The sequence below is a fragment of the Phyllobates terribilis genome, unplaced genomic scaffold (assembly GCF_046119375.1).
Source record: "Phyllobates terribilis strain yellow unplaced genomic scaffold, ASM4611937v1 Scaffold_11__3_contigs__length_659146591, whole genome shotgun sequence".
In the NCBI taxonomy this organism is placed as follows: domain Eukaryota; kingdom Metazoa; phylum Chordata; class Amphibia; order Anura; family Dendrobatidae; genus Phyllobates; species Phyllobates terribilis.
Window position 1 is genome coordinate 617,872,944 of NW_027362771.1, and position 27,765 is coordinate 617,900,708.

Below are 27,765 nucleotides of genomic sequence, written 5' to 3' on the forward strand. Positions count from 1 at the left end.
TAAAGGGAATTGGTGAGTAGGATCAACCCTTTTAAGCCATCTATATGGGCGTGCAGGTCATAGAAAGTTGAATAAAATGATACTGTGATAGCTGCAATTCGATGTCTTATTTAAGAGAAATATACTTTTTTCTTATATGTAAACAAGCTGTTAAGATCTATGGGCCAGACATAGATCTGAATGAGAATGTGCCTCCAGAGATTATTGTAAATGAAAGGGGGCGTCACCAGTGTCAACCAAATAATGACTGATACTTTGCTTGCATAATCACACACAACTCTGCAGTGAGATCAGAACTAATACAGTACAGCAGAAGTGAACGTTGTCTCATTACAAACATTTTCAGCAACAGTTGTCTTCTCATAGAGCTGTCACCTCTGCTGCAGAGCTCTGCCTGATAATAACCAACACAGTGCAGCAGAGTTAAACTTTGTCTCACTACAAACACAAGCACATTTCCAGTTGTCTTCTCACAGTGGTGTCTGCTCTGCTGTACATCCCATTTTCACACTTGCCGGCTGTCAGATAAAAGCTGAAGCAACTATGAAAGGACAAATGCAGCTGAAGATGTGTTTACAACCAGGCAAACGTCACTTCTGCTGTACTGTGTTAGTTCTGATCTCACTGCAGAGCTGCCTGTGATTATGAAAGCAAAGTGTCAGTCATTACATGTCTCACACTGGTATCTCACCCTTTCATTTAAAATAAGCTCTGGAGGCAGATTCTCGGGGAGATCTATGTTCGGCCCAGAGATCTCAACAGCTCATTTACTTATATGAAAAATGTGAATTTCTCTGGAACAAGAACTCAGATCACACATATCACGGTATAATTTTGTTAAATTTCCTGTGGCCTACAAGCCCATATAGATGAATTGGGAGAGTTGATCCTACTGACAGATTCCCTTGAAATAGGAATTACGCAGTTACTAAACAGTCAATATATCAATAGTAAAAATTGGAAAATAGCGGAGGTGGGCTATCAGCAGAAACTGAAGTCAAAAAATTGAAAGATTGTGAATATTGGGCCACTGTGTACCAAACATTTTATTCTTTCTTTGCCCTTTTAGATCCCCATATTACATTAAACACTACCTCTCCACTTTTTCTCCATACTATGTCCCTTTTCACCTCCATTACCTGTAGTTGTGACTATTCGGTTCCCACTTCCAAAACTACTCATAAGAAGTAAGTAAGCCTTCCAGCATTTTTCCCACTCCCAGCAGTTGCTATATCCACAAAGGGTCCACATTGTGCATAGACCCTTAAGATCACCCATAACTTGATGGAGTCAGACATCCTCTGGCAGTATGAAGAAACAAATTGAGTGTTTCATATGATCGTAAGCACTTATCTGAAAATTTTGTGCAATAATTAGCTCCTTAAAGACGACCTTTAACCCAAGTTTTCATTGCTGAATTGGACACATGAACCAAAAAGCGCTGCAGAGTAGAATAAAACTTTTTGTTTTTTGTTTTGCCTGTCTGTTATGGAAATATTAATGATCAAAGTATTTGGCACCTAAACAGTTATTTTTTTTTTTTTAAGTCCAAGTGGGCATTACCAGAGAGATTTTACTGGGGGCGTGTACTTCTTCCTCTGTCTAACGCTGACCAATCATAAGCAGGCAGCAACACACTGGGAAAAGGAGAACACACCCCCAGAATAGCTTAGAACAGGCTCAGCATGAGACATAATGGCACAGTCTGCTCTCCTCACTGCAGAGTCATGACATGTGCTGGAGCACAGCAGACCTGAGTGTGATTATCTCACAGCTTACAGCTCTCATCTCTGGCAGTCAGTGTGGGGGGAAGAGCAGTTCTGCAGAGTTGAGTCTTGTCACAACGACTTCTAGTATTTCTCTTCTCATAGTTCTGCCAGTTGTGCCAATCATAAGCCACTCGTAATCCACATACAAGGTAAAACCCACGCCTCCACTATTGCTTAGAACAAGCTGTGTGTGAGACATAATTACAGTCTGTTCTCCTCGCCGCAGAGCGATTACATGTGCTGTGAACATGGCAGACCGGAGTTTTTCAGTATTCATCTCCAGCAGTCAATGAGAAGGGAGGGGGCAGTACAGCAGAGTTTGCAGCACTACACCTGCTTTGACAATGCTAATATGTTTTTGGTTCTGCCAATAAACCTTATTTGAATTTGAAAGAAGAGTGTTTGTAATGAGACTCATCTCTGCAGCACTTCCCCTCCCCCAACACCGACTGCTGGAGATGAGAGATGGAAGCTGTCAGTTAATCACACTCGGGTCTGCTGTACTCCAGCACATGTGGTCACTCTGCAGTGAGGAGAGCAGACTGCTTGTTAATGGTCTTGTGGCAAAATACTTTTCTTTCCCAAGTGTGTTGCTGCCTGTTTATGATTGGTCAGTGTCAAAAAGAAGAAGTACATACCCCCACTGAAATCTCCCAGGTAATGCCCACTTGGACTTAAAAAATTTAACTTTTAAGTGTCAAATACTTTGATCGTTAGTATCCCCACAACAGAGTAGCCCATGGCTTACACCCCGCGTGCCGCATTTCCTGATTCCTACTCCACGCAGGTCCTCCTTGACATGAAATTGATCTTACGATTTACGTTATTGCTCTACTAGATTTCTGCCTCCCTGCACCCACAACAGATGTCCTTGACAAAGACTGCTCCTGGTCAAAATGTTGGACCATATCCGTTTTTGACTCCTTGCTGGATCAAAATGAATTTACACTGCAGCAAGACCTACAGTCTCATTTTGTTTTGTGGTGGCCAGAGAACTATCTTAATAAGTCTGGACCACGAGTCCCTTCCTCAAGCACATAATTATTTTTAAAAAAGGACAGTGTGCCGGTCTTTCTCCTTCTAATGAAAACACTTCGGTCCGCATTATGAGACTCACGGGTGAGGGTTATGGAAAATGTACAACTCATACCCCATCTCCGTCTAATAGTGCCTACTCGGGAACATATATGTGCACACAGGAGAAACATGAGTAGAATGGCATATAAAGGCTTTATTGTTATATAAAATATTAATACATAATACCAAAATACAATACAAAATGTGCAAACATGCAGAACAGATGGCCCCACTAAATACCTGAGTCTGAAAATGGAAAAAGAGGCAAGAGAAAATATATAAAAGTCGAAGAAGAGATAGAAAATAGATATCCAATCCCCAGGGAGCCCCAGAGAGCACTATACAAAAGGAAGTGTAGCTTAGAATCGAGTGAACCTATGTCTCAAGTATAATAATAGACTATCATAGTCCGTTTCACAAGGAGACAGAGACAACTCACCCAAGAGGTAAGGAAGTGACGCTCAGAGAGGGGACCAGCAGGAGGGCAGGAAGCTGTGGCAAGAGACAGGCCTCGACGCGCGTTTCGCGGGTATGTGTTGCTTTTTCAAGAGGCATTGCTGGATCAAAATGAATTTACACTGCAGCAAGACCTACAGTCTCATTTTGTTTTGTGGTGGCCAGAGAACTATCTTAATAAGTCTGGACCACGAGTCCCTTCCTCAAGCAACGAAATGAAAAAGAAAAACAAGAATGCATCCAGTTCAACATTAAAAATTTGGTGAAAGGTCCTCTTTAAAAAGAAAAGAGTGTGACACTACAATGGTGTCCCCAGTTGTATCCAAAAATGAGCTTCTCTCCAGTGGTTATCTGTTGAGATACCTGCTTGTTCAGACAATGTATGCGTATTGTCACAGAAGTCCAATATTGATTTCCATTTCTATATGCTCTTCTATGTAGAGGAAAGATCGAGTTACCAGCCAAGCCTCATATCCCTGCAAACAAATGAATGCTAATACTTGCAACAGGTTTTAAAAGGGCTCAATGAAAGGAACTCCTATGTAGAATAGAAACCGTAGAGGACAATCACAGATGGAGATCCCTTGGAACTGAATTAAAAGTGCTCAAACTTTGTGTGGAGAATGTGTACTATGCAAAAAAAGAGAAAATGTATAATTTCTGCGTGCATCAGTGTGGACGATCTCGCCAGTGGAGAATACTGGGAATCCATTTATGCCCCAGTAGTAGCATCCAGTTACTGTTTATTACATACAAACCAATAAGGATGAATAGAGGACAATAATTTATATTTTTGTATCTATATAGTGTATCGTTGATAGTTCCATATATTCTTCCTAGTACTGTACACAATGCAGTAGATATCAGCTATACATAGTCCCTTGTATTAAGGCACCCATTCAGAAAGACTAATGTTGGCTTGACCCAATCGATGCATCTTGGCCGACACTCCAATGTTTATGTGGCGTCCCAGACAACCGATCATCGGGGGGCGGATATCGATTGGGTATGTCCAGTTTTGGACTGCTGCTGGGTTTGTTCTCCAGGAGATAAGCCATCGGTAGATGTTTGTCGGTTGCGCTTTCACAGAGAATGCAGTAGTGCTTGGCTGAACGAGCGCTCCTGTGTATAGGCAATACGGCCGAGATGGCTACCGGCCGATAGTCATCTCATGTGTATGTCAGGCTTTAGATCCTATTGAATCGAAGTGAAAGGAGCAGATTGCAATGGACCTCCAATTTATAGCTTAAGCCAAGAGCCCTGTCTTTACTGGAGCAGTACAGTGCACCTTTAGTCCTTCAAAAAAATTGTATGAAACCTCTCAAAAGTCTCAGTCATCCATTGTGTCACCAAAATGGAAACTGGATGCAAGGAAAGGGTAACATGACCATATAGTAACTTACATGCATTGCCTAGGAGTTAGGAAATTATGAATTTATTAAGGGGGTTTTTCACTCCAGGGCAAACTTTCGGCAAGCATTCAGTCGTTTGACATTGCTAGCTAGTTCCAGTGGCCATCAGGTGCCCTTGGGTGGAAAACCTCCTTAATATACACTTTCATTGCTCAGTTTCACATTGATTTCATCCTGGTATTTAGTGGTTTATCTCTACAATACAATCACCATTGTTTTATGGGTTTGTTGGTTGGGTTAGCTCTATTATCGTTGATTTTCGGCTGTACGTTCAGTGACGTCAGGAGGTCGATAATCCTTGGCAGCTGTCATCAGACTGTAGACAAAAGCATTTTATCTTATTGATTTCAAATACAACTCATCTTCTCTCTCTGTAGAAGAGAGGGAATTAATTAAGAATTAAGAGCTGTGACAATATGAGGGATCGTGTGACCTTCCGTAGGAGCTACTAGATGTCTACGGGACTTCAACTCATGCCTCGTGGCTCAATTAAGAGATGAAACATGCCACATGTGTCCATTAATTTATGAAGAACTCTATATTCTGAATCCCCATTTCATTTTGATGGTGTATTCGGAAGGGCATGACTAAATAAGCTTTATTACCCTATAAAAACTACTTCAATGTGGCCAACTAAGATTAATACTATATTCTTTGCATATGAATATTCATAAAAGAAAATGTAATCTCTTAATGTTGAACTCATTGGAGCTCAGCTTAGTTCCATATAGTTGAGCAAACAGAGTTTCATGATCCCTTTTACTTGTCTCTTTGCCTCCTTTACCACTCATTACCTCCATATGTCACTGATTTCATACCTAGATATTGATTTTTTTTTCTGTCAGATTTCATAAAATTTTTCTTTAAATGTCCAGTATGCTATGGAAAATTTGTCCTCATAAGCAGGCAATTTGTAGCACTTCATGTAGTGCCAGGAGTTAGGGTCACCTGGTGAGGTGGACTCATGAAGCCACAGGTCAAGATGGACACACAGACTTAGGGCATTGGCGCAGCAGGCTGGAGGGTACATGGAACAGCGAGAACTTGGACACACTGGAAACCACAGAACCAGGAGGGCAGATGAAGGAGAAAATTACAATTCCAAAACAGCACATAGTGGAAGACAGAGGAACAACAGGAGTTTTGCAAAGATGAATCCGCAATATGAGTCTAATAACAGTCTAAAAACAGATATGCTGCAACTGATAGGTCAACCAGGAGGTAGCAAACAGAGGGTTAACCTACGGGACTGACGGTATTCAGGAGTCTCAGGAGTTTTGCTAGATCAATGCATAATATGAACAGAGTCCAATAACAGTTTGTCATGGAATATTTCACGATGACTTCACAGTGTGAATGGATGGTGGAGCAGTCCAAACAACAACTGAACTCTAGAGTCTCAATACTAAGACACAGGTTTGGCTCTGACTGTTCCTTTAGAGACCTAGGAAGATGATGTCACTGAAACAGGCCAACATGGATGTGCAGCATAGCAAAGAGTGACAGCCATTAATGGAAGGGAGCCGAGCCCAGCCTGGTAGGTACAGATGCGTTGCGTATCAACAAAACTGAAGAAAACTTGGAACAGTGGTGAAGCTTCACAGAAGTGGCCAGCCTACAAAATTCCACCAAAACCACATAGGTGACTCATGGAAGAAATTGGGTGAAGATAAAGTACTTTTTCTCGGCGCTGTATATATTTTTGTTTATGTGTACATATAAAGGTTTGTATTTATGGTGTGTATATATGTTCCAAATGTACAGTAACAGTCAAAAGTTTGAACATACCTGTTTATGCAATGATTTTCCTTGTTTTTATCGGAATGTGCACATTGTAGATTTAAACTCAAGCCAGCAAATCCATGAATCACAACATAAGGAATCAAGGAGCAAAGAAACACGAGAAACGAATCAAAATATGTGATAAACCTTACATTCTTCACAGTACCCCTGTTTTGCTTTGATTACAGCTGTACACATCCTTGGCATTCTCTCAAGCAGCTTCATCAGGTCAACCTACAGTCATGGCCAAAAGTATTGAGAATGAGACAAATAGTAATTTTTCCAAAGTTTACTGCTTCATTTTTTGTAATGGCAATTTGCATATATTCCTGAATGTCAAAGAGTGATCAGCTTAACAGCAATTACTGTACTTGCAAAGTCAATATTTGCCCAGAAAATGAACTTTAACCCCCAAAACACATTTCAACATCATTGCAGTCCTGCCTTAAAAGGAGCAGCTAACATCGTTTTAGTGATTGATCCATTAACACAGGTGTGGGTGTTGATGAGGACAGGGCTGGCGATCAATCAGTCATGATTAAGTAAGAATGACATCACTGGACACTTTAAAAGGAGGCTGGTTCTTGGTATCATTGTTTCTCTTCAGTTAACCATGGTTATCTCTAAAGAAACACGTGCAGCCATCATTGCACTGCACAAAAATGGCTTAACAGGGAAGAGTATCGCAGCTACAAAGATTGCACCTCAGTCAACAATCTATCGCATCATCAAGAACTTCAAGGAGAGAGCTTCCATTGTTGTCAAAAAGGCTCCAGGGCGCCCAAGAAAGACCAGCAAGCGCCAGGACCGTATCTTAAAACTGTTTCAGCTGCGGGATCGGACTACCAGCAGTGCCGAGCTTGCTCAGGAGTGGCAGCAGGCTGGTGTGAGTGCTTCTGCACGCACTGTGAGGCGGAGACTCTTTGAGCAAGGGCTGGTTTCAAGGAGGGCAGCAAAGAAGCCACTTCTCTCCAGAAAAAACATCAGGGACCGACTGATATTCTGCAAAAGGTACAGGGAGTGGACTGCTGAGGACTGGGGCAAAGTCATTTTCTCTGAAGAATCCCCTTTTCGATTGTTTGGGACATCTGGAAAACAGCTTATTCGGAGAAGAAGAGGTGAGCGCTACCACCAGTCTTGTCTCATGCCAACTGTAAAGCATCCTGAAACCATTCAAGTGTGGGGTTGCTTCTCAGCCAAGGGAATCGGCTCACTCACAGTCTTGCCTAAAAACACAGCCATGAATAAAGAATGGTACCAGAATGTCCTCCAAGAGCAACTTCTCCCAACCGTCCCAGAGCAGTTTGGCGCCCAACAATGCCTTTTCCAGCATGATGGAGCACCTTGCCATAAAGCAAAGGTGATAACTAAATGGCTCATGGAACAAAACATACAGATTTTGGGTCCATGGCCTGGAAACTCCCCAGATCTTAATCCCATTGAGAACTTGTGGTCAATCATCAAGAGACGGGTGGACAAACAAAAACCAAAAATTCTGGCAAAATGCAAGCATTGATTATGCAAGAATGGACTGCTATCAGTCAGGATTTGGTCCAAAAGTTGATTGAGAGCATGCCAGGGAGAATTACAGAGGTCTTGAAGAAGAAGGGGCAACACTGCAAATATTGACTTGCTGCATTAACTCATTCTAACTGTCAATATAACCTATTGGTATTCATAATATGATTGCAATTATATTTCTGTATGTGATATAAACATCAGACAAACACTAATAAAAACCAGAGGCCAGCAGATCATGTGAAAATATAATTTTGGTGTCATTCTCAAAACTTTTGGCCATGACTGTAGAATTGTTTCCAACCGTGTTGAATGAGTTTCCTGAGATTCTGAGAACTTTTTGGCTGCTTTGCGGCCATCTTATCTCAAACCATCACAATTAGGTTGCAATCAGGTAATTGTGGAGACCATGTCATCTGACGCACACTACAACCCACTCCTTCTTGGTCACATAACGCTTTCATAGCCTGAAGGTGAGTTTTCGGTCATTTTCTTCCGAAAGCTTGTGGTAGCCATGCTGGGTAAGTGTGTTTTGAATTCGGACAAATTCACTAACCTTGCAACTAACAAAACATCCTTCCCCCATCATCCACATCACCTCCTACTGTAAATGCATCACGGTGGGCACCACACATGTAGAAACCAAGTTCTCTGCTTCTCACCTGACGGTTGGTACTATAATCTCAAATTTTCACTGGTGAGACAACAGATTGGCCCAAACAAGTCTCTCCTTCTTGTTTGTGATTGTCAGAAATGGCTTCTTTGCAATAATTCGGCCATGAAGCCATGCTTTTCGCAGTCCCTCTGGACAGTTGATGTTTAGATTTGTCTAATATTTGATGTCTGTGCATCATTTATGAGGATTGTTATCCAAGACGCTGTTAATTTGCAGTTACTGAGGCTGGTAACTTTGATTATCTTATCCTCTGCAGCAGAGGTAATTCTTTCCTTTTCTATTGTGGCCTTTCATCATAGTGATTGATGATGATCATGACTGTACTTGAGAATACCTTCAAAGTTTCACTAATTTTCCAGAATGACCTTCTTGTCCTACTTTAATGATGGACTCTTGTTTCTTTTTACTTAATTGACTGGTTCTCAGACTTAGAACTGTTGTGGAATAGGGCCCAGAAGTGTACAGAGATGTGTTTCAACACTGCCTCTACAAAACACATATGATGGGCGCAATCACTTTATGAAGGCTGGTGATACACTGATGAACTCTTGACGCAGCATACCTGATCATTTCAAGCCATTACCGGTGAATACCTGATGAAGCTCCATGACAGAATGTCGAAGAGGTGTAAAGCGGTCATCAGACTAAAAGGGGAGTGCCAGGAGGAAGCTATGGTTTAACACACATTCTGGTTTGTTTCACCTGTGGTTTTTTTTCATTATTCTGTTGAAAGAAAAACATAAAAAAGCGAGACTGGAATTTACTAAAATATATATTGACAAGCCACAAAGCTTGTGGGAGAATGTCCTTTGGACAGGTGAGACAGAACTGGAGCTTTTTGGCAAGTCACATCAGTGCTATATTCACAGATGCAAAAATTAAACATATAAAGAAAAAAATATCATACCTGATGTGAGGCATGGAGGAGGCTCGGTTATGTTTTGGGGTTGTTTTGCTCCATCTGACACAGGGTGTCTTGAATCTGTGAGGATACAATAAAATCTCTAGACTATCAAGGCATTCTGGAGAAAAATGTGCTGCCCAGTGTCAGAAAGCTTGGTCTGAGTTGCAGGTCATGAGTCCTCCAACAGGATAATGACCCAAAACACACAGCTAAAAATATCTAAAAATGGCTAGGAGCAAAGCATTGGACCCTTTTGATGTGGCTTCTATGAGCCTTTCTCTAAATTCTATTGAACATCTGTGGAAGGAACTGAGACCTGCAGCCTGGGGAAGGCACCCTTCAAACCTCACGAGTTTGCTCACGATGAGGGGGCCAAAATACCTGTGGATGGGGGCAGAAGTCTCATTGAGAGGTACAGAAATTGTTTGTTTGCAGTGATAGCATGAAAGGTTGGGCAGCAAAATATTAGGCTAAGGGGAACCATCAATTTTGTCCAGGTCTGTTTCATTAGTTTATTTTTTTCCTGTTGAACCAAAATTCAAAAGCAACGTTTGATTCTCATTAGTTGATATTCAGTAAATTTAACTTGAAAATTACTTTTGGTTCAAGTTATTTCAGTGACTATTGTGGGATTTTCTTACTTTATCAGAAGGGTAGCAACAATGTTGTCTACGTGTGCAAATATATGTATGGTTTATGTGTTTGTACAGCGTGAGTACATGTGTATGAGTTATACGTCTATATGTAGTGTGTATGTGTGCATGCATGGGTGTGTTTGGAAGAGGCAGCTGGATTATAGAAAGTTTACTGTCCTTGTCCACACAAACACTACATCCTCCCTCATAAGTCTCTGAATATACACTTGGCATTGCCTGTCTCTTAGCATCTCTGGGAACTCCTTCAAGGCTGTTGGAAGACCATTTCCGGTGACTACCTCTTGAAGCTCATCAAGAGAATGCCAAGAGTGTGCAAAGCAGTCATCAAAGCAAAAGGTGGCTACTTTGAAGAACCTAGAATATAAGACATATTTTCAGGGGTTTCACACTTTTTTGTTAAGTATATAATTCCACATGTGTTAATTCATAGTTGTAACATACCTGGCGGCGTCCTTGCATGGTGGTCCATCTTCCACTGTGCAAGAGCGCGCACTTGATCTCCTGTCCAGAATGTCTCTCTGGCTTCCCTCCATGCTGTCTGTTTGTGTCTGTTTCTGCTGCTTAAGGGCGGCGCCCGATCACTTCCTGCTTTTTGTACCTGCTGTGGGTCACACCCCTTGTGCGTCCTCAGCCTATTGCTGTCTGTCACCTGGTATATAGCTCAGCTGCGCCCATCTATCCCTGCCTGAGCATAGTGTTTCATTCAGTGTGTGCTTGCACTCTGAAGGTGCCAGGTCCCGTTCTGTGTTCTCTTGTCTGCCTATCCTGGAGGCTGTATTTCCAGGCCTGTCTGAACACGCTCCTAGCCTGTTCCTCCTGCCTTCTAGGGGCCGATTACCTAGACCTGTTCCTGTATCTTGTCTGAACACGCTCCTAGCCTGTTCCTCTCGCCTTCTAGGGGCTGATTACCTAGACCCGCTCCTGTATCTTGTCTGTCCTGTCTGAACACGCTCCTTGCCTGTTCGTCCTGCCTCTCTGGGGGCCGTATTCCCAGACCCGCTCCTGTATTCCGCTGCAGTGTCGGTCTCCTCCGTACACTCAGTTCCAGTCTGAACTCTCTCCTATCCTTTACCTGTTTTGCCTCTATGTCCGTTCCCTTCCTTTTTCTGCAGAGTCTGAACTCGTACCTAACTCCTGCTTGTTGTCTCTGTACTCCCGTTTGTGAGTTTGTGGTCCACTCGCTACTTCACTGCAAGTACCCTGTGGGTGTCTGGCTCTGCCTTTCCCTTCCTGTCTGTTCCTTGTGAACAGAGCCCTGTCCCCCTACTCAGCCTAGCCTGCTCTGACTCCTTTGCTCACCGCTCCGGCGGTTCTAGCCTGCTCTGACTCCTTTGCTCACCGCTCCGGCAGTTCTAGCCTGCTCTGACTCCTTTGCTCACCGCTCCGGCGGTTCTAGTCTGCTCTGACTCCTTTGCTTACCGCTCCGGCGGTTCTAGCCTGCTCTGACTCCTTGCTCACTGCTCCGGCAGTCCTGTCCTGCCCTGCTTCTGCCCGCTGCTCCGGCAGTCCTGTCCTGCCCTGCTTCTGCCCGCTGCTCCGGCAGTCCTGTCCTGCCCTGCTTCTGCCCGCTGCTCCGGCAGTCCTGTCCTGCCCTGCTTCTGCCCGCTGCTCCGGCAGCCCCGTCCTGCTCTGTTCTTGCCCACCGCTTCGGGCGTTCCCTCTCTGCTGTGGTTGTCTACCGCATCTGCGGTTCTGTGACCCAGTCTGTACTGGGTCTTAACCTTTCTGTGCTCCAGCCCGTCCTTTCGGCCAGTACCTCCCTGCCTGCATACTCGCCTGTATCCACCCATCTGCATACCTGCCGTGTTTGCTTATATCCACCAGTCTGTGCCAGCCTAACCTGCCTGTTCCTGAGTCCCAGTGTGTACTGGGTCCTATCCCGCCTGTGTTCCTACCTGCTAGTGCCTTCCTGTCTGCACTCTAGCTGTGCTTGCCTGTACCCCTCTACCTGTATTGTTCCTGAGTCCCAGTGTGTACTGGGTCCTATCCCGCCTGTGTTCCTACCTGCTAGTGCCTCCCTGTCTGCACTCTAGCTGCGCTTGCCTTTACCCGCCTGCCTGCATACCAGTCGTGCCTGCCTATACCCTCCAGTCTGTGCGCCAGCCTAACCAGCCTGATCCAGTAATCCCTGTGTGGGTCAACCCCCGTGTCCGGAGTTTGACCTGGAGTAGCACCTGGTCCCTCTGCCCGGTTTCTCCCTGGTGCACTGGCGTCGTATGCCGTCGTGCCATCTTGGTCGGATCGGCCAGATACTTAGTCACGCCCCTCCAGGCACTCTCCGGTTCATGGTCCAGTGGAATCACTACGATCACACGCACACGCCGCTCAGCCCGGGCGTGTGCATAACAGCATGCTCAGGCCATGGTTCCCGTTGAGCCCCACGGCCTTCGCTCTCTGAGAAGTTTTCCAGCGAATACATGCATTAAAATAAATAAATAAATATTTTTTTTTTCCTTTAGCTGAGTTCCAGGCGAATTACGCACCCGTCCAGATGGATCTATCTGCTCTCGTTCCCGCGGATCCGCTACGTTATTATGGGGATCCTAGACAAAGTCGTGCATTTGTGGAGCAATGCATGCTACACTTCAAGTTCTACCCTCTATGTTTTCCCACCGATCGGGTTAAGGTGGCGTTCATTATGTCTTACCTGGCGGGTGATGCCTTGGAATGGATCAACCCCCTATATGAAACACAGGATCCGATCCTCCTGGACCTAATGGCCTTCCTGGTGGCCTTTCTAATGGTCTTCGATGATCCTAACCCGGAGGCTCCTGCTGAAGCTTCACTTCCCAATATCCCGGAGCAGTCCCAATGGGTAATGTGTGTGGGTAGCGCAATAGTCCTCCAGCCCAATGAGACTACTGCCCACCCAGAATCCTCACAGGGTGACTACGCTTTCCGGAATACTTCTCCCAACCTCAAGAGGCAGTCCAGACGTGCTAGACGTAGAGGCAAGCCGTCACGCCAGGGTCTGTCCTCCCTGAGACCTCCTGACCCCAACCTTGAAGTCCCTACTGAAGCTTCATCTCCCTGTATCCCGGAGAAGCCCCAACGGGTAATGTGCGTGGGTAGTGCACCAGTTCTCCTGCCCGAAGAGACTTCTGCCCATCCAGACTCCACACAGGAGAACTTCCTGCACCCGGCATCAGATGCTTCACCCACTTTAACCGGTGTGCATGTCCAAGGATGCTCCAAAGCTGTGGTTACCTCAGAGTCTGTGCACCTCTACTACCTGGCGGAGGACCCCCTGTTGCCTCCTGAATCCTCCGGGATACCACTCGATGACAAATGGAGAGAGAATTCTCTACACCCGGTACTCGATACTTTGTCCGCTTCGTCCTGTGAGCCTGACAATGGGTACCCCAAAGTGGTAGTTACCCCCGAGTCTCTACACCCCTCCGACCAGGCGGAGGACCTCCAGTTGTCTCCTGAACCCTTCGGGGTGCTACCTGGTAGCGAAAGGACAGAGACTCTCCTATACTCTGTACCTGATACCTCGCTTGCTTCGTCCAGTGAGTCCGACCTAGTGTACTCTGAAGCAGAGGTTACCCGTGAGTCTCTACACCCCTCTGACCAGGCGGAGGACCGCCAGTTGTCTCCAGAACCCTTCGGGGTGCCACCTGGTGGAGAATGGACAGAGACTTTCCTATACTCGGTACCCGATACCTCGCCTGCTTCGTCCAGTGAGTCCGACCTAGTGTACTCTGAAGCAGATGTTTTCTCTGAGCCTCTGCACTCTTCTGACCCGGCGGAGGACCTCCAGTTGTTTCCTGAATCCTCCGGGGTACCACCAGAAAACAAAGAGACAGTGACTTTTCCTCATTATGTACCTGATAACCCGTCTATTTCTTCCTGTGAGCTTGACAAGATGTACCTCGAAGCAGAGATTACCCCCAAGTCTCTGTCCCCCTCCAACCCGGTGGAGGACTTCCAGTTGTCTCCTGTACCCTCTGGGGTGCCACCTGAAAATATGTGGAGAGAGACTTCCTTGTGTGCTGTTCCTGGTACTCCACCCGTTTCGTCTGTTGCTAAGGGTGGCTGGATGGGAGGTAGCATCCTAGCTACCCAGAGGAGACCAGTTTTTCCGGTGGACAGGGGAAGTGATCTCTTCGAAGTGAAGAATTGGCCCTCGAATTCCCTGCGGAAGATTCTGGCAGGCCTGAAGAAGAGGGGGCGTAAGGGGGGGGGTACTGTAACATACCTGGCGGCGTCCTTGCATGGTGGTCCATCTTCCACTGTGCAAGAGCGCGCACTTGATCTCCTGTCCAGAATGTCTCTCTGGCTTCCCTCCATGCTGTCTGTTTGTGTCTGTTTCTGCTGCTTAAGGGCGGCGCCCGATCACTTCCTGCTTTTTGTACCTGCTGTGGGTCACACCCCTTGTGCGTCCTCAGCCTATTGCTGTCTGTCACCTGGTATATAGCTCAGCTGCGCCCATCTATCCCTGCCTGAGCATAGTGTTTCATTCAGTGTGTGCTTGCACTCTGAAGGTGCCAGGTCCCGTTCTGTGTTCTCTTGTCTGCCTATCCTGGAGGCTGTATTTCCAGGCCTGTCTGAACACGCTCCTAGCCTGTTCCTCCTGCCTTCTAGGGGCCGATTACCTAGACCTGTTCCTGTATCTTGTCTGAACACGCTCCTAGCCTGTTCCTCTCGCCTTCTAGGGGCTGATTACCTAGACCCGCTCCTGTATCTTGTCTGTCCTGTCTGAACACGCTCCTTGCCTGTTCGTCCTGCCTCTCTGGGGGCCATATTCCCAGACCCGCTCCTGTATTCCGCTGCAGTGTCGGTCTCCTCCGTACACTCAGTTCCAGTCTGAACTCTCTCCTATCCTTTACCTGTTTTGCCTCTATGTCCGTTCCCTTCCTTTTTCTGCAGAGTCTGAACTCGTACCTAACTCCTGCTTGTTGTCTCTGTACTCCCGTTTGTGAGTTTGTGGTCCACTCGCTACTTCACTGCAAGTACCCTGTGGGTGTCTGGCTCTGCCTTTCCCTTCCTGTCTGTTCCTTGTGAACAGAGCCCTGTCCCCCTACTCAGCCTAGCCTGCTCTGACTCCTTTGCTCACCGCTCTGGCGGTTCTAGCCTGCTCTGACTCCTTTGCTCACCGCTCCGGCGGTTCTAGCCTGCTCTGACTCCTTTGCTCACCGCTCCGGCGGTTCTAGTCTGCTCTGACTCCTTTGCTTACCGCTCCGGCGGTTCTAGCCTGCTCTGACTCCTTGCTCACTGCTCCGGCAGTCCTGTCCTGCCCTGCTTCTGCCCGCTGCTCCGGCAGTCCTGTCCTGCCCTGCTTCTGCCCGCTGCTCCGGCAGTCCTGTCCTGCCCTGCTTCTGCCCGCTGCTCCGGCAGTCCTGTCCTGCCCTGCTTCTGCCCGCTGCTCCGGCAGCCCCGTCCTGCTCTGTTCTTGCCCACCGCTTCGGGCGTTCCCTCTCTGCTGTGGTTGTCTACCGCATCTGCGGTTCTGTGACCCAGTCTGTACTGGGTCTTAACCTTTCTGTGCTCCAGCCCGTCCTTTCGGCCAGTACCTCCCTGCCTGCATACTCGCCTGTATCCACCCATCTGCATACCTGCCGTGTTTGCTTATATCCACCAGTCTGTGCCAGCCTAACCTGCCTGTTCCTGAGTCCCAGTGTGTACTGGGTCCTATCCCGCCTGTGTTCCTACCTGCTAGTGCCTTCCTGTCTGCACTCTAGCTGTGCTTGCCTGTACCCCTCTACCTGTATTGTTCCTGAGTCCTAGTGTGTACTGGGTCCTATCCCGCCTGTGTTCCTACCTGCTAGTGCCTCCCTGTCTGCACTCTAGCTGCGCTTGCCTTTACCCGCCTGCCTGCATACCAGTCGTGCCTGCCTATACCCTCCAGTCTGTGCGCCAGCCTAACCAGCCTGATCCAGTAATCCCTGTGTGGGTCAACCCCCGTGTCCGGAGTTTGACCTGGAGTAGCACCTGGTCCCTCTGCCCGGTTTCTCCCTGGTGCACTGGCGTCGTATGCCGTCGTGCCATCTTGGTCGGATCGGCCAGATACTTAGTCACGCCCCTCCAGGCACTCTCCGGTTCATGGTCCAGTGGAATCACTACAATCACACGCACACGCCGCTCAGCCCGGGCGTGTGCATAACAATAGTTTTGATGCCTTCAGTTTGAATGTGCAATTTTCATAGTCATGAAAATACAGAAAAATGTTTAAATGAGAAGGTGTGTCCAAACTTTTGGTCTGTACTGTATGTGTCACCAGCCCCCCCCCCCCTCTCCCGAATGCACCTGTTTTTACACACTTCCCATGCTCTCTCATATCCTCATTTTCCCTCTTATCTATCTCCTGTGCTCCATGGTCTAGTTTCGGCTGAATTCTTCCTCCAGTGCCCTTCCCCCCACCACTATATTTCTGATGACCTCAGCATACTGCATCTACTCTGCGTCTCGCTTCTAGCGTGCAGGTCCCTCTACAGATGGACATGGGAACGACGGCCTAAAAATAGACAAATCTATATTTAACAGAATATATCTGCGGAAATATAAGATTTCTAGCGAGGAGGCGGGAGAGAAGGAAAGTGTCACCGGCGATACTATTAAATTGAGCTAAATGACAACCCTCCGGTTGATGTATATTGCTTCATTCCAGTGTATGAGGGATGTATCCATATATAAATCTGGGTAAATCCAGGTGGTACAATCTGTCTTCTTCCAGCTCGTAGAGCGTGATGTCTATCAGTTTCTCCATATTTTCTTGCAGGCCTGAGCTTGTTAGATTTAGGGGAAACATTTTATCATTTGGTATAGCTCTATAATGTGCAGGTCCAATGGATCTAGAAGGGGTTACGTACGTGACAAGTTCAGCTCTGGAATGATACCAATTTATTCCATTCTCTTCTTCTCTGTACAGAGATTGTACGGGCTATGACCTTTGTGATTAACCAGGGGATGGCGATGTACTGGGGCACTTCCCGCTGGAGTGCAATGGAAATTATGGTACGTAATATATATATATATATATATAAAGTACATTAATTAATCACATTGTGATTTCTGAGTCAGTCTGCTTGGCAGAAAACCAACAGGGCTTGTGCTCGGGTCAACTGTTTTCCATACATAATGGGGTGTCTCCGCTAATGACCATAAGCTAGAACTTATAGAACTTAGCTTTAGGATTGCTACTTCCCATAGGTGGAACTAGAGTTCTAGTCCTCTTCCTCTCTAAAGAGACAATTTGCATATTTCCCAGAGGAGCATTGGCGGCTTTAAGAGTCTCCTCACCTGACGTGCTTAACATGTCACTCTCGGCAAGGAGAAATATTACCCCGAAGATACTAAGCTAGAACAGAAAGTAGCTCAAAGAGTCTCAGTTTCAAGACCCACCAGTGCTACGAACTACTGAGATCAATTAATGGAAGCTGTGTTATGCTTCACAAGGCAATCAAATGTACATAATCTTGGACACTGATGAGAACTTTTTCAAGTCTAGGTGAAGTGTTCCTTGAAAATTGGAAAGCGAGTGTTACTATTCATTCCTAATTACAAGCATCTTTGTGTTGATAGGAGGCCTATTCTGTAGCTCGTCAGTTTAACCTCATCCCTCCGGTGTGTGAACAAGCCGAATATCATCTCTTCCAGCGTGAAAAAGTAGAGACTCAACTCCCCGAACTGTATCATAAAATTGGTGAGTGTTTCGATAGGGTCAACATCCTGCAGATGGCATTCGATCCTGGTTGTTCTACAACTTTACAGTTTTTTTTCTTTTTTTCCCACAGGTGTTGGCTCTATGACCTGGTCTCCATTGGCATGTGGCCTGATAACTGGGAAATATGCTGACACCATCCCTGAAAAATCTAGAGCTTCCTTCAAAGTAAGACTATGACACCATAGACATGTAGATTTAAAGTAGTTGTCTACTATGGTCAATTTCCAATAATCACATGGTGTACTGCTGTTAAGACCCTCGGGAATCAGTTGCAGGGCTTCAAGAGTATGCTTTTTGTAGCAGTTTTGTGCTATTGTTAACTGGTTTTGACGCTTTCCAGGCCGAGTAATCACTTTTGTGGTAGCTCTTCACTTTTGCAGAAGTAGGACGTGAATGTTGCAATAATGCAGCAACTTTCTTGGCATTACGGTAATGGTCCAGGATGTGTTTTGCCTGACCATGTACCTTCCCCCTCAGGTGACTGGTCACATGACTGTGACATAGTGCAGGTCCTGTGCACACAGAATGTCTGATCACATGACTGTGACATCAGCACAGGTCCTGTGGGTTTGTACTACAGGATATATAAACCCTGATAGACTTGACACAGTGGTGTGTGTGTAAGGCGTGAGGCCTGTTCCTGTGTGGGACACCGTTATAGAGTGAGGCCTGGTGATGCCTGGCGTAGCCTGAAAGGTTGAGGCTGGATCTTGTGTAGATGCCAGTGGCCTTGGAGGGAAAACCAGCTTGGAAGGCAAGAGTCCTGGAGGGCGAAGGCTGGATGTTGTAGGTGAGAAAACATACCAGTAGCCTTGGACGGGACGACGGCTAGAGACCCCCATCTAGGAAGCCGCAAAGCCACAGTGGTGGCAAACCAAATGGACTGAAGCAGCTGTAACCCGTCAAAGGTAAAGACACTGCTTATTGTGGACATTTATGTTAGTACCTTGCTGAAGGCTGTACCTGGAGCCAAGTGGGCATAGCTGCCACTGGAAAGGCTCATGGACATTATATGTGTGATATGCGGTTTATGATAAAATAATAAACTGCTGCATTGTGCAATACCGGAAAGACATGGCACGTGTGCTTTAATTAACCCGGTGCAGCGAGTATCCCCCAGTATGATGACTAGCGCTGCCTTACATGCATATTGCTCTTTTATTATTTCTAGATGTTCATTTGGATTTGGAATGTCCAACAGTACCCAAAACATTGGAAGATACAGCTCCTGTAACGGTCTTAATGCTCCATGTTTTTTTTTTTTTGCAGGGATATCACTGGCTAAAAGAGAAAGCGGTGAGTGAGGAAGGGAAAAAACAGCACATCAAAGTGAAGGATCTTCATCCCATAGCCGAGCGCCTCAACTGCACAGTCACCCAGCTGTCTATAGGTACGACATCAAGCCTTCACATGAAGCTAAAGGATTTATGGAATTGCCCGACGAGCTAACAGTAACTCAAGAGTACTAATTACAATTTCTTGAGACTGGCAATAAAGGGTGAGAAATGTAAAAGAAAAATTATGCGACACAAAAAAAAATGTCTATCGCAGACGACCTTTTCAAGAGTAAACCGGAAGTCCTGTTAAAGCATTTTTACTCTTCCTTTCTTATAAATGTTTTTTTTTTTTTTAATGTGTCGAAACCTTCTCTTCTTCCAGCATGGTGTCTGCGCAGCGAGGGTGTGAGTTCTGTACTTTTGGGTGTCTCCAACTGTGACCAGCTTATTGAGAATTTGGGCTCCATCCGGGTGAGATTCTATGTTGATAGACTTGTTGACCAAAACTGAACTTCTTCAACTTTACCATAAAAGACGTCCTCCAGAAGATCTCTGTATAGTAAATACGGCGACAGTGAAGCTTCTGTTTTAGAATTTATAACCCCAGCAAAAATGATATGAGCTGTTACAAGGTGATTCCATCATTTTTTTTCCTTAAAGGGAACCTGTCACCAGAAACAACTCTATTATTTTGCAGATAGGGGGTTAATCTGCAGGTTAATAGCGTTACTATGCTGTCCAGAGCCTGCACGTAGCTGAACGCAGGCGGGGAGAAAATTTAACTTTATTCTCCCCGGCAGCATTCCCATTTCAGTCACGGGGTCAGCACCGGCAATGGTTCAATCACCGCTGTGAGTATACAGGGTGGCGATTGTAACCGTGCCCCGGGCCATGACTGACAGCCGGCCCTAATGCCGAGGGTGAGGATAGAGCGGCCGCTCTATATTCTCAGAGTGGTGACTGAAGCACCACCGGCGCCGCCCCGTGACTGAAACCGTGCCCCCGGTCCTGACTGACGCTGGCTCTGCATCGGGGCTGGCTGTCAGTCAGGGCTGGGGAAGCGGTTTCAGTCACGGGGGCTGCACCGGCGTGGGTTCAGTCACCACTCTGAGAATACAGAGCAGCTGCTGTAACTGTGACCCCTGCACTGACTGACTGACGCTGGCTCTGCATCGGGGCCGGCTGTCAGTCAGGGCCGGGGAAGCGGTTTTAGTCACGGGGGCTGCACCGGTGTGGGTTCAGTCACCACTCTGAGAACACAGAGCAGCTGCTGTAACTGTGACCCCTGCACTGACTGACTGACGCTGGCTCTGCATCGGGGCCGGCTGTCAGTCAGGGCCGGGGAAGCGGTTTTAGTCACGGGGGCTGCACCGGTGTGGGTTCAGTCACCACTCTGAGAACACAGAGCAGCTGCTGTAACTGTGACCCCTGCACTGACTGACTGACGTTGGCTCTGCATCGGGGCCGGCTGTCAGTCAGGGCCGGGGAAGCGGTTTCAGTCACGAGGGCTGCACCGGCGTGGGTTCAGTCACCGCTCTGAGAATACAGAGCAGCTGCTGTAACTGTGACCCCTGCACTGACTGACTGACACTGGCTCTGCATTGGGGCTGGCTGTCAGTCAGGGCTGGGGAAGCGGTTTCAGTCACGGGGGCTGCACCGGCATGGGTTCAGTCACCGCTCTGAGAATACAGAGCAGCTGCTGTAACTGTGACCCCTGCACTGACTGACTGACGCTGGCTCTGCATTGGGGCCGGCTGTCAGTCAGGGCTGGGGAAGCGGTTTCAGTCACGAGGGCTGCACCGGCGTGGGTTCAGTCACCACTCTGAGAACACAGAGCAGCTGCTGTAACGGTGACCCCTGCACTGACTGACTGACACTGGCTCTGCATTGGGTCCGGCTGTCAGTCAGGGCTGGGGAAGTGGTTTCAGTCACGGGGGCTGCACCGGCGTGGGTTCAGTCACCGATCTGAGAACACAGACCAGCTGCTGTAACGGTGACCCCTGCACTGAGTGAATGACACTGGCTCTGCATTGGGGCCGGCTGTCAGTCAGGGCCGGGGAAGCGGTTTCAGTCACAAGGGCTGCACCGGCGTGGGTTCAGTCATCGCTCTGAGAATACAGAGCAGCTGCTGTAACTGTGACCCCTGCACTGACTGACTGACGCTGGCTCTGCATTGGGGCCGGCTGTCAGTCAGGGCCGGGGAAGCGGTTTCAGTCATGGGGGCTGCACCGGCATGGGTTCAGTCATCGCTCTGAGAATACAGAGCAGCTGCTGTAACTGTGACCCCTGCACTGACTGACTGACGCTGGCTCTGCATTGGGACCGGCTGTCAGTCAGGGCCGGGGAAGCGGTTTCAGTCATGGGGGCTGCACCGGCGTGGGTTCAGTCATCGCTCTGAGAATACAGAGCAGCTGCTGTAACTGTGACCCCTGCACTGAGTGAATGACACTGGCTCTGCATTGGGGCCGGCTGTCAGTCAGGGCTAGAGAGGCGGTTACAGCTGCCACCCTGTATACTCCGAGCACTGACTGAACCAGCACCGGCGCCACCCCCGTGACTGAAATGGGAACAGTGCCGGGGAGGTATAAAGTTAATTTTCTCCCTTGCGGGCGCCGGTCAGTATTAACGCTATTAGCCTGCAGAATAACCCCATATCTGCAGGTTAATAGCGTTTTTTTATGGTGACAGGTTCCCTTTAAAACTGATTAACTTCATACTTGATTTAGTAAATCAATGTTATTCGATAATAGATTTTAAAATTCATTTACTGTATTTGAGGTGTGGTTCATGAAGCCAAATTCTTCAAATATTAAGGAAATATTGTTTTGAGCCACATCTGTGGCTACAAGGTAAAAAGAACTAGATGAAGTTTATGAAAACTATATTCTCCTCTTTTGGTATACTTGTCTATTTAGCAGTGCTGAGAGGGTTGCATTGATACTGATCGCACCTTTGAGACCTCCTTTAAAATGTTTTGCTTCAAAGGCAAGAGAACCTGACAAATGAGCTCTCTCGGCACTGTTTAATAGTTCTGATTTTGAGACCGTTTGGACCATAAATGCAGCATTCATCAATAAGACTAAATACAAACTGTTCCTTCTGGAAAGTACAATAATGTGCAATCGATGATTCTGGAGAAGATCCAAGATCTTCCTATGACTTCCTATAGATTTGCATAAATGCCAAGGAACTCGTCTCTAACACTTTCGTATTTTTTTCACTTCCAGGTCCTCTCTCAGATAACTCCTCAGCTCATAACGGAGATAGACCAGATTCTGGGCAACAAACCCAACATTAAGAAAGATTCCCGTGCGTGAGGATCTCCCGTCCGCATTCTGGAAACCTCTAAGTGTCCCCAAAGATTGCGGACAAAGGACATAAGAAATTACGCTCGCCTGGTGCATGGTCCCCCACTCTGGCAGTGCTGAGAGAGCGGGAGGAGTACATTTAGCCAGCAATAATGGGAGGATAACCAGCTGCCTGCTTAGTACTATGGGGTCAATACATGCATTACTTCATGTCACCCTAAAAAGGGAAGGGGCAGAGATATAAAGTCTTAACTGGTACAATGGAGAAAGGTCATAAGCATGGAAATGACTTAAAGGAGAACGGACTCATGGTTCACATATTTCTTATCCCTGTATTTTCTACATAATATTTCCTAAAGCTTTTTTTTTGTCTGTGTGACGTTGCCGATATAGGGACAAAGTCATAGCTTTCATCTTTCTGTGTTACCCAACGAGAGGGGTGGACTCATAACTTCCTTCTGTCTTTATCACTTTGTAGAGAGAGTGACAGACCCTTGTATTGGTATCACCATGCAGGGGAAGGTGGAGGAGACTCATAGCTTCTATCTGTATCGCCTTGCAGGGGGAGGAGATTTATAGCTCCTTCTTGCTGTGTCCCCATGCAGGGGGGAAATGCAGCCCTCCTTCTATCTCTATCACTCTGCAAGGGGAGGAGACTCATAGCTCCTCCTATCTGTATCATCCTGCAGGGGAAGGAGACTCATAGCTTCTCCTATCTGTATCACCCTGCAGGGGAGGAAGACTCATAGCTCCTCATATCTGTATCACCCTGCAGGGGAAGGAGACTCATAGCTCCTCCTATCTGTATCACCCTGCAGGGGGTGGAGACTCATAGCTCCTCCTATCTGTATCATCCTGCAGGGGAAGGAGACTCATAGCTTCTCCTATCTGTATCACCCTGCAGGGGGAGGAGACTCATAGCTCCTCCTATCTGTACCACCCTGCAGGGGAGGAAGACTCATAGCTCCTCATATCTGTATCACCCTGCAGGGGAAGGAGACTCATAGCTCCTCCTATCTGTATCACCCTGCAGGGGAAGGAGACTCATAGCTCCTCCTATCTGTATCACCCTGCAGGGGGTGGAGACTCATAGCTCCTCCTATCTGTATCACCCTCCAGGGGGAGGAGACTCATAGCTCCTCATCTCTGTATCACCCTGCAGGGGAAGGAGACTCACAGCTCCACCTATCAGTAGCACCATGCAGGAGAAGGAGACTCAAAGCTCCTTTTACCTGTACCACCCTGCAGGGGGAGGAGACTCATAGCTCCTCCTATCTGTATCACCCTGCAGGGGAAGGAGACTCATAGCTCCTCCTATCTGTATCACCCTGCAGGGGGAGGAGACTCATAGCACCTCCTATCTGTATCACCCTGCAGGGGAGGAGACTCATAGCGCCTCCTATCTGTATCACCCTGCAGGAAGAGGAGGCTCATATCTCCTTCTACCTGTATCTCCCTGCAGGGGGAGAAGACTATTAGCTCTCTTCTATCTGTATTACCCAGCAGGGGAAGGAGACTCATGGCTCCTCCGATCTGTATCATCCTGCAGGGGGAGGATACTCATAGCTCCTTCTACATCTATAATCCTGCAGGGGGAAGAGACTCATGGCTCCTATCTGTATCATCCTGCAGGGGGAGGAGACTCATAGCTCCTCCTATCTGTATCACCCTGCAGGAAGAGGAGACTCATAGCTCCTTCTATCTCTATCACCCTGCAGGGGAAGGAGACTCACAGCTCCACCTATCAGTAGCACCATGCAGGAGAAGGAGACTCAAAGCTCCTTTTACCTGTACCACCCTGCAGGGGGAGGAGACTCATAGCTCCTCCTATCTGTATCACCCTGCAGGGGAGGAGACTCATAGCTCCTCCTATCTGTATCACCCTGCAGGGGGAGGAGACTCATAGCTCCTCCTATCTGTATCACCCTGCAGAAGGAGCAGATATAACTCCCATTTGTCTATGTCACAAAACAGTGTGAGTGGCTGAATCCTATCTGCCTCCCGATTGTGCCACGCTAAAAAATGGAAAGTCCAGGTGATAACTTGGGAAAGAAGCAGCCTCATAGCTCGTACAATCCCGCCCTGTTAAAATATGTAAAAGTCTTCCCACTTTCCCTATTCCATTGTGTGGGCAGAAGTGAAGACACCTTCCACTTAAGAGCACTATTCCTTTTAGTCTGCATCAATGGCTGTGAATCAATGCCACAGTACTTTCCATTATTATGACTTAGTCGTGGTATCATCAGTACATCTCTTTCATCCCACTCCGCTGCTAATCAGCCGTGTGCCTGGGCCATGCTATCACACCAGACATTGCAACACAAGACAATCATCTTTTTACATTAACAGGAGACCTTTGTGCATCAATACAAAGAATGGAAGTGATGCTAACGAGCAATGGCCCCTTCTACGGCCTCGATCAGGTGGCCTCAATGGGGCTGCATTTTACTGCCCATATTATGGCTGCACTTTCTGACTCAACGGCAGATCTACTGATCCGAACCAACAGAAATAATTTATAACACGGACGGTAAAATTCGACCCCACTATGGACGCCTGACAGATGCCTAACCCTCGACTCCTAGAACATTAGCAGGGTACATCTCTATTGTAACACTAGTAGGACGCTACTCTTGTAGATTGACTCTCATTTGCATGCTGTAGCCACAGGCATTTGGCATGAAATGCAAGCAGAACGCATATGAACAAAAAAAAAAACAAACCAACATGACAAAACCGATAGTATTTCTGTAACCGAATTATCGTGACCGGAGCAAAATAATATTCTCCAATATGGAGTTGGAGGTAAACACCCATTAATAAATCTTTGTATTCAAGCAGTATTATAGGGCTTTCGGGAGATGCAAAAAAAAAAAAACCTGACCCCCATATTCCTCTAACTTATAAGATATAAACTGTCACGTGACTTATTCTACAAAAATATGTAGCACATATGTAACGCACTACTTGAAACGCAAGATGGCGGCTGGGAAAACCAAATTGCATGAAGGAATGCGGCAGATATATAGATATTAGCGCTACTTGAAACACTGGATGGCAGCAGAAATTTGCAAATTATGCAAATACGGTATGTGACGAAATTTAACAGGGTTGTCCATCTTGCACAACTTTAATCCAGGGAACTTTTTTCTGTCGAAATGAAGCTCATGCATCTGATAAAATGAAGACCTCAGCTGTTCGAGCAGGGGTTTATGGGTGTCTCCGTAATAGAAAGATGTCTCAGCTTGGAGGTGCCCCCTCTCCCCACTAATTTATCTCATATCGTAAGGGAGGAAAACCCTACCGCTATGTCCATAGACAACCCAGGAAAATCCAACTTTCATAGTTTGAAGAAGAGTCGGACACATCAGTGGTGCCACCTGCTCAAGAGGTAAGGGGTCTTACTACCCTCAAAGCAGGTGAAATTGTGCATTATGGTGAGACTGCAAAGGGCCCATGTACTGTTCTTGCACTGTGGCCCTTTGCAGTTTGTGACAGACAAGTGGTTTGATGAATGAGGAGCCCCCATTTCTGGTAAATGGTAGACATCTCCAATTACATAAAGCTCCCATATTTAAATTTTAGGGCTCATCTCCAGTCCAAAAATTGGAATTGTTCTTAGTTCAAGTAGAGGTGACCATAGATATCTTTATATTCTGCCCTATACGAATGAGAATCCATCACTGTAATCATGGCATCTGTGATGTCATAGAGTTTTAAGCTATTTGGCTTTTGATGACATCACCTTCAATGACATCTGTTAAAATTAGCCGTCTTTCAAGAGAGTTGTTTCATTTATGGCCGGCTCCAGGAAGCTGCTCATTTCAAGATGCCATCAGCTATAGACTTGAACTGTAGAAAAGCATTTATAGGTTGGCCATAGTGAGAGGCCAGAGACTAGAGAGGGCAATAAGTTTTTTTTTTCCTATTGGGCTATATGGCGTCTTTTTGACATTTTATAGATGTACATAGACTTGGCGCAGGAAGCAATAACCAATTTTTGTGCACAATAATAAGAATCGACTGCATCTGTTGGGATGAGAAGGAAGTTTGAGGTTGAGAGGCATAAGCCAAAGGATGACTGTACAATGTGAATGAAAGATCGAGAACTCATTGCTCAAGCTTGCTTAATAATAATAATAATAATAATAATAAATTGAGAATCCAAAAACTGGTCTTCGAGAGTCTTTGTCTGTTATTGGTTTGCATGTCCAGTACCTGTTGTAGTGTTCTTCTTCAACTTTATATGAGCTTTAAAGTTGTTGTTTTTATGTTTAAAGGTACTGTATTGTCCAGTTTGATGACCCCAAAAAAAATTAAGCTAAGGAGAGGGTGTAGCAGCTCTATAAACAAGAAGCTGTCATAAAGTAAGTCCTCCTAGAGCTGCTCTTCCGATTGTCTTCTTGTTCTGGGTAAAGGACTGGTATAGAGAACAAAAGAAGTCACAGATTGGCCAACTTTCATTGGCCAAAGTCCAATCTGGGTCAGTAAAATAACTGCCTACTAGTCGACTGAGAAGAGACTTAATAGCTGTCTACAAATATCTCAAGGGCTGTCACATTGTAGAAGGATCATCTTTATTCTCATTTGCACAAGGAAAGACTAGAAGCAATGGGATGAAACTGAATGGGAGGAGACACAGATTAGATATTAGAAAAAACTTTTTGACAGTTAGGGTGATCAATGAGTGGAACAGGCTGCCACGAGAGGTGGTGAGTTCCCCTTCAATGGACGTCTTCAAACAGAGGCTGGACAAACATCTGTCTGAGATGGTTTAGTGAATCCTGCTTTGAGCAGGGGGTTGGACCAGATGACCCAGGAGGTCCCTTCCAACTCTACCATTCTATGATTCTATGACCACTGACCTTGGCACACCTTTGTCTGCTGTCTGAATTTTCACCTTGACTTTCACATATTGTCAAGGTCACAGATCAGTATTTGTCAAGTTTGACCTGTGAGCTTAACTTGTGAATTTGGTTGTAGGTGACCATTACTGACTTGTGACTATCTCAGGGTCAAGGTTAATAATTGCTGACATAATGCCTCACCAGTCACCTGGTGGCAGGTTAGCTACAAAGGTCAAGGTATGGCCTCATTTACATGTCTGTTTTTGGAATACATTTACTATTTTTTTTAACGGATAGCACACAAACACATTATAGTCTGTAGCTCTTTTCACATGTCTGTTCTGCTTTGAGGATCAAGGATCCTCAAAAAAAAATAGAGACATGTCCAAGTTTGACCTGTTGTGAGGTCCAAATTGG

At 46.5% G+C, this 27,765-nt stretch overlaps 1 protein-coding gene across 1 annotated transcript in view; it reads left to right on the plus strand.

The window, feature by feature from the left end:
- Positions 1–25,394, plus strand: part of KCNAB3 (potassium voltage-gated channel subfamily A regulatory beta subunit 3) — a 94,436-nt gene extending 69,042 nt beyond the window's left edge. Inside the window, exons 9-14 of the mRNA XM_073654529.1 lie at positions 17,122–17,207; positions 17,775–17,895; positions 17,987–18,081; positions 19,186–19,306; positions 19,576–19,664; positions 22,421–25,394. Coding sequence (XP_073510630.1) covers positions 17,122–17,207; positions 17,775–17,895; positions 17,987–18,081; positions 19,186–19,306; positions 19,576–19,664; positions 22,421–22,510 — 602 coding nt within the window. The 3' untranslated portion in view covers positions 22,511–25,394. The remainder of the gene's footprint in view (positions 1–17,121; positions 17,208–17,774; positions 17,896–17,986; positions 18,082–19,185; positions 19,307–19,575; positions 19,665–22,420) is intronic.
- The last annotated feature ends 2,371 nt before the right edge of the window (positions 25,395–27,765 follow it).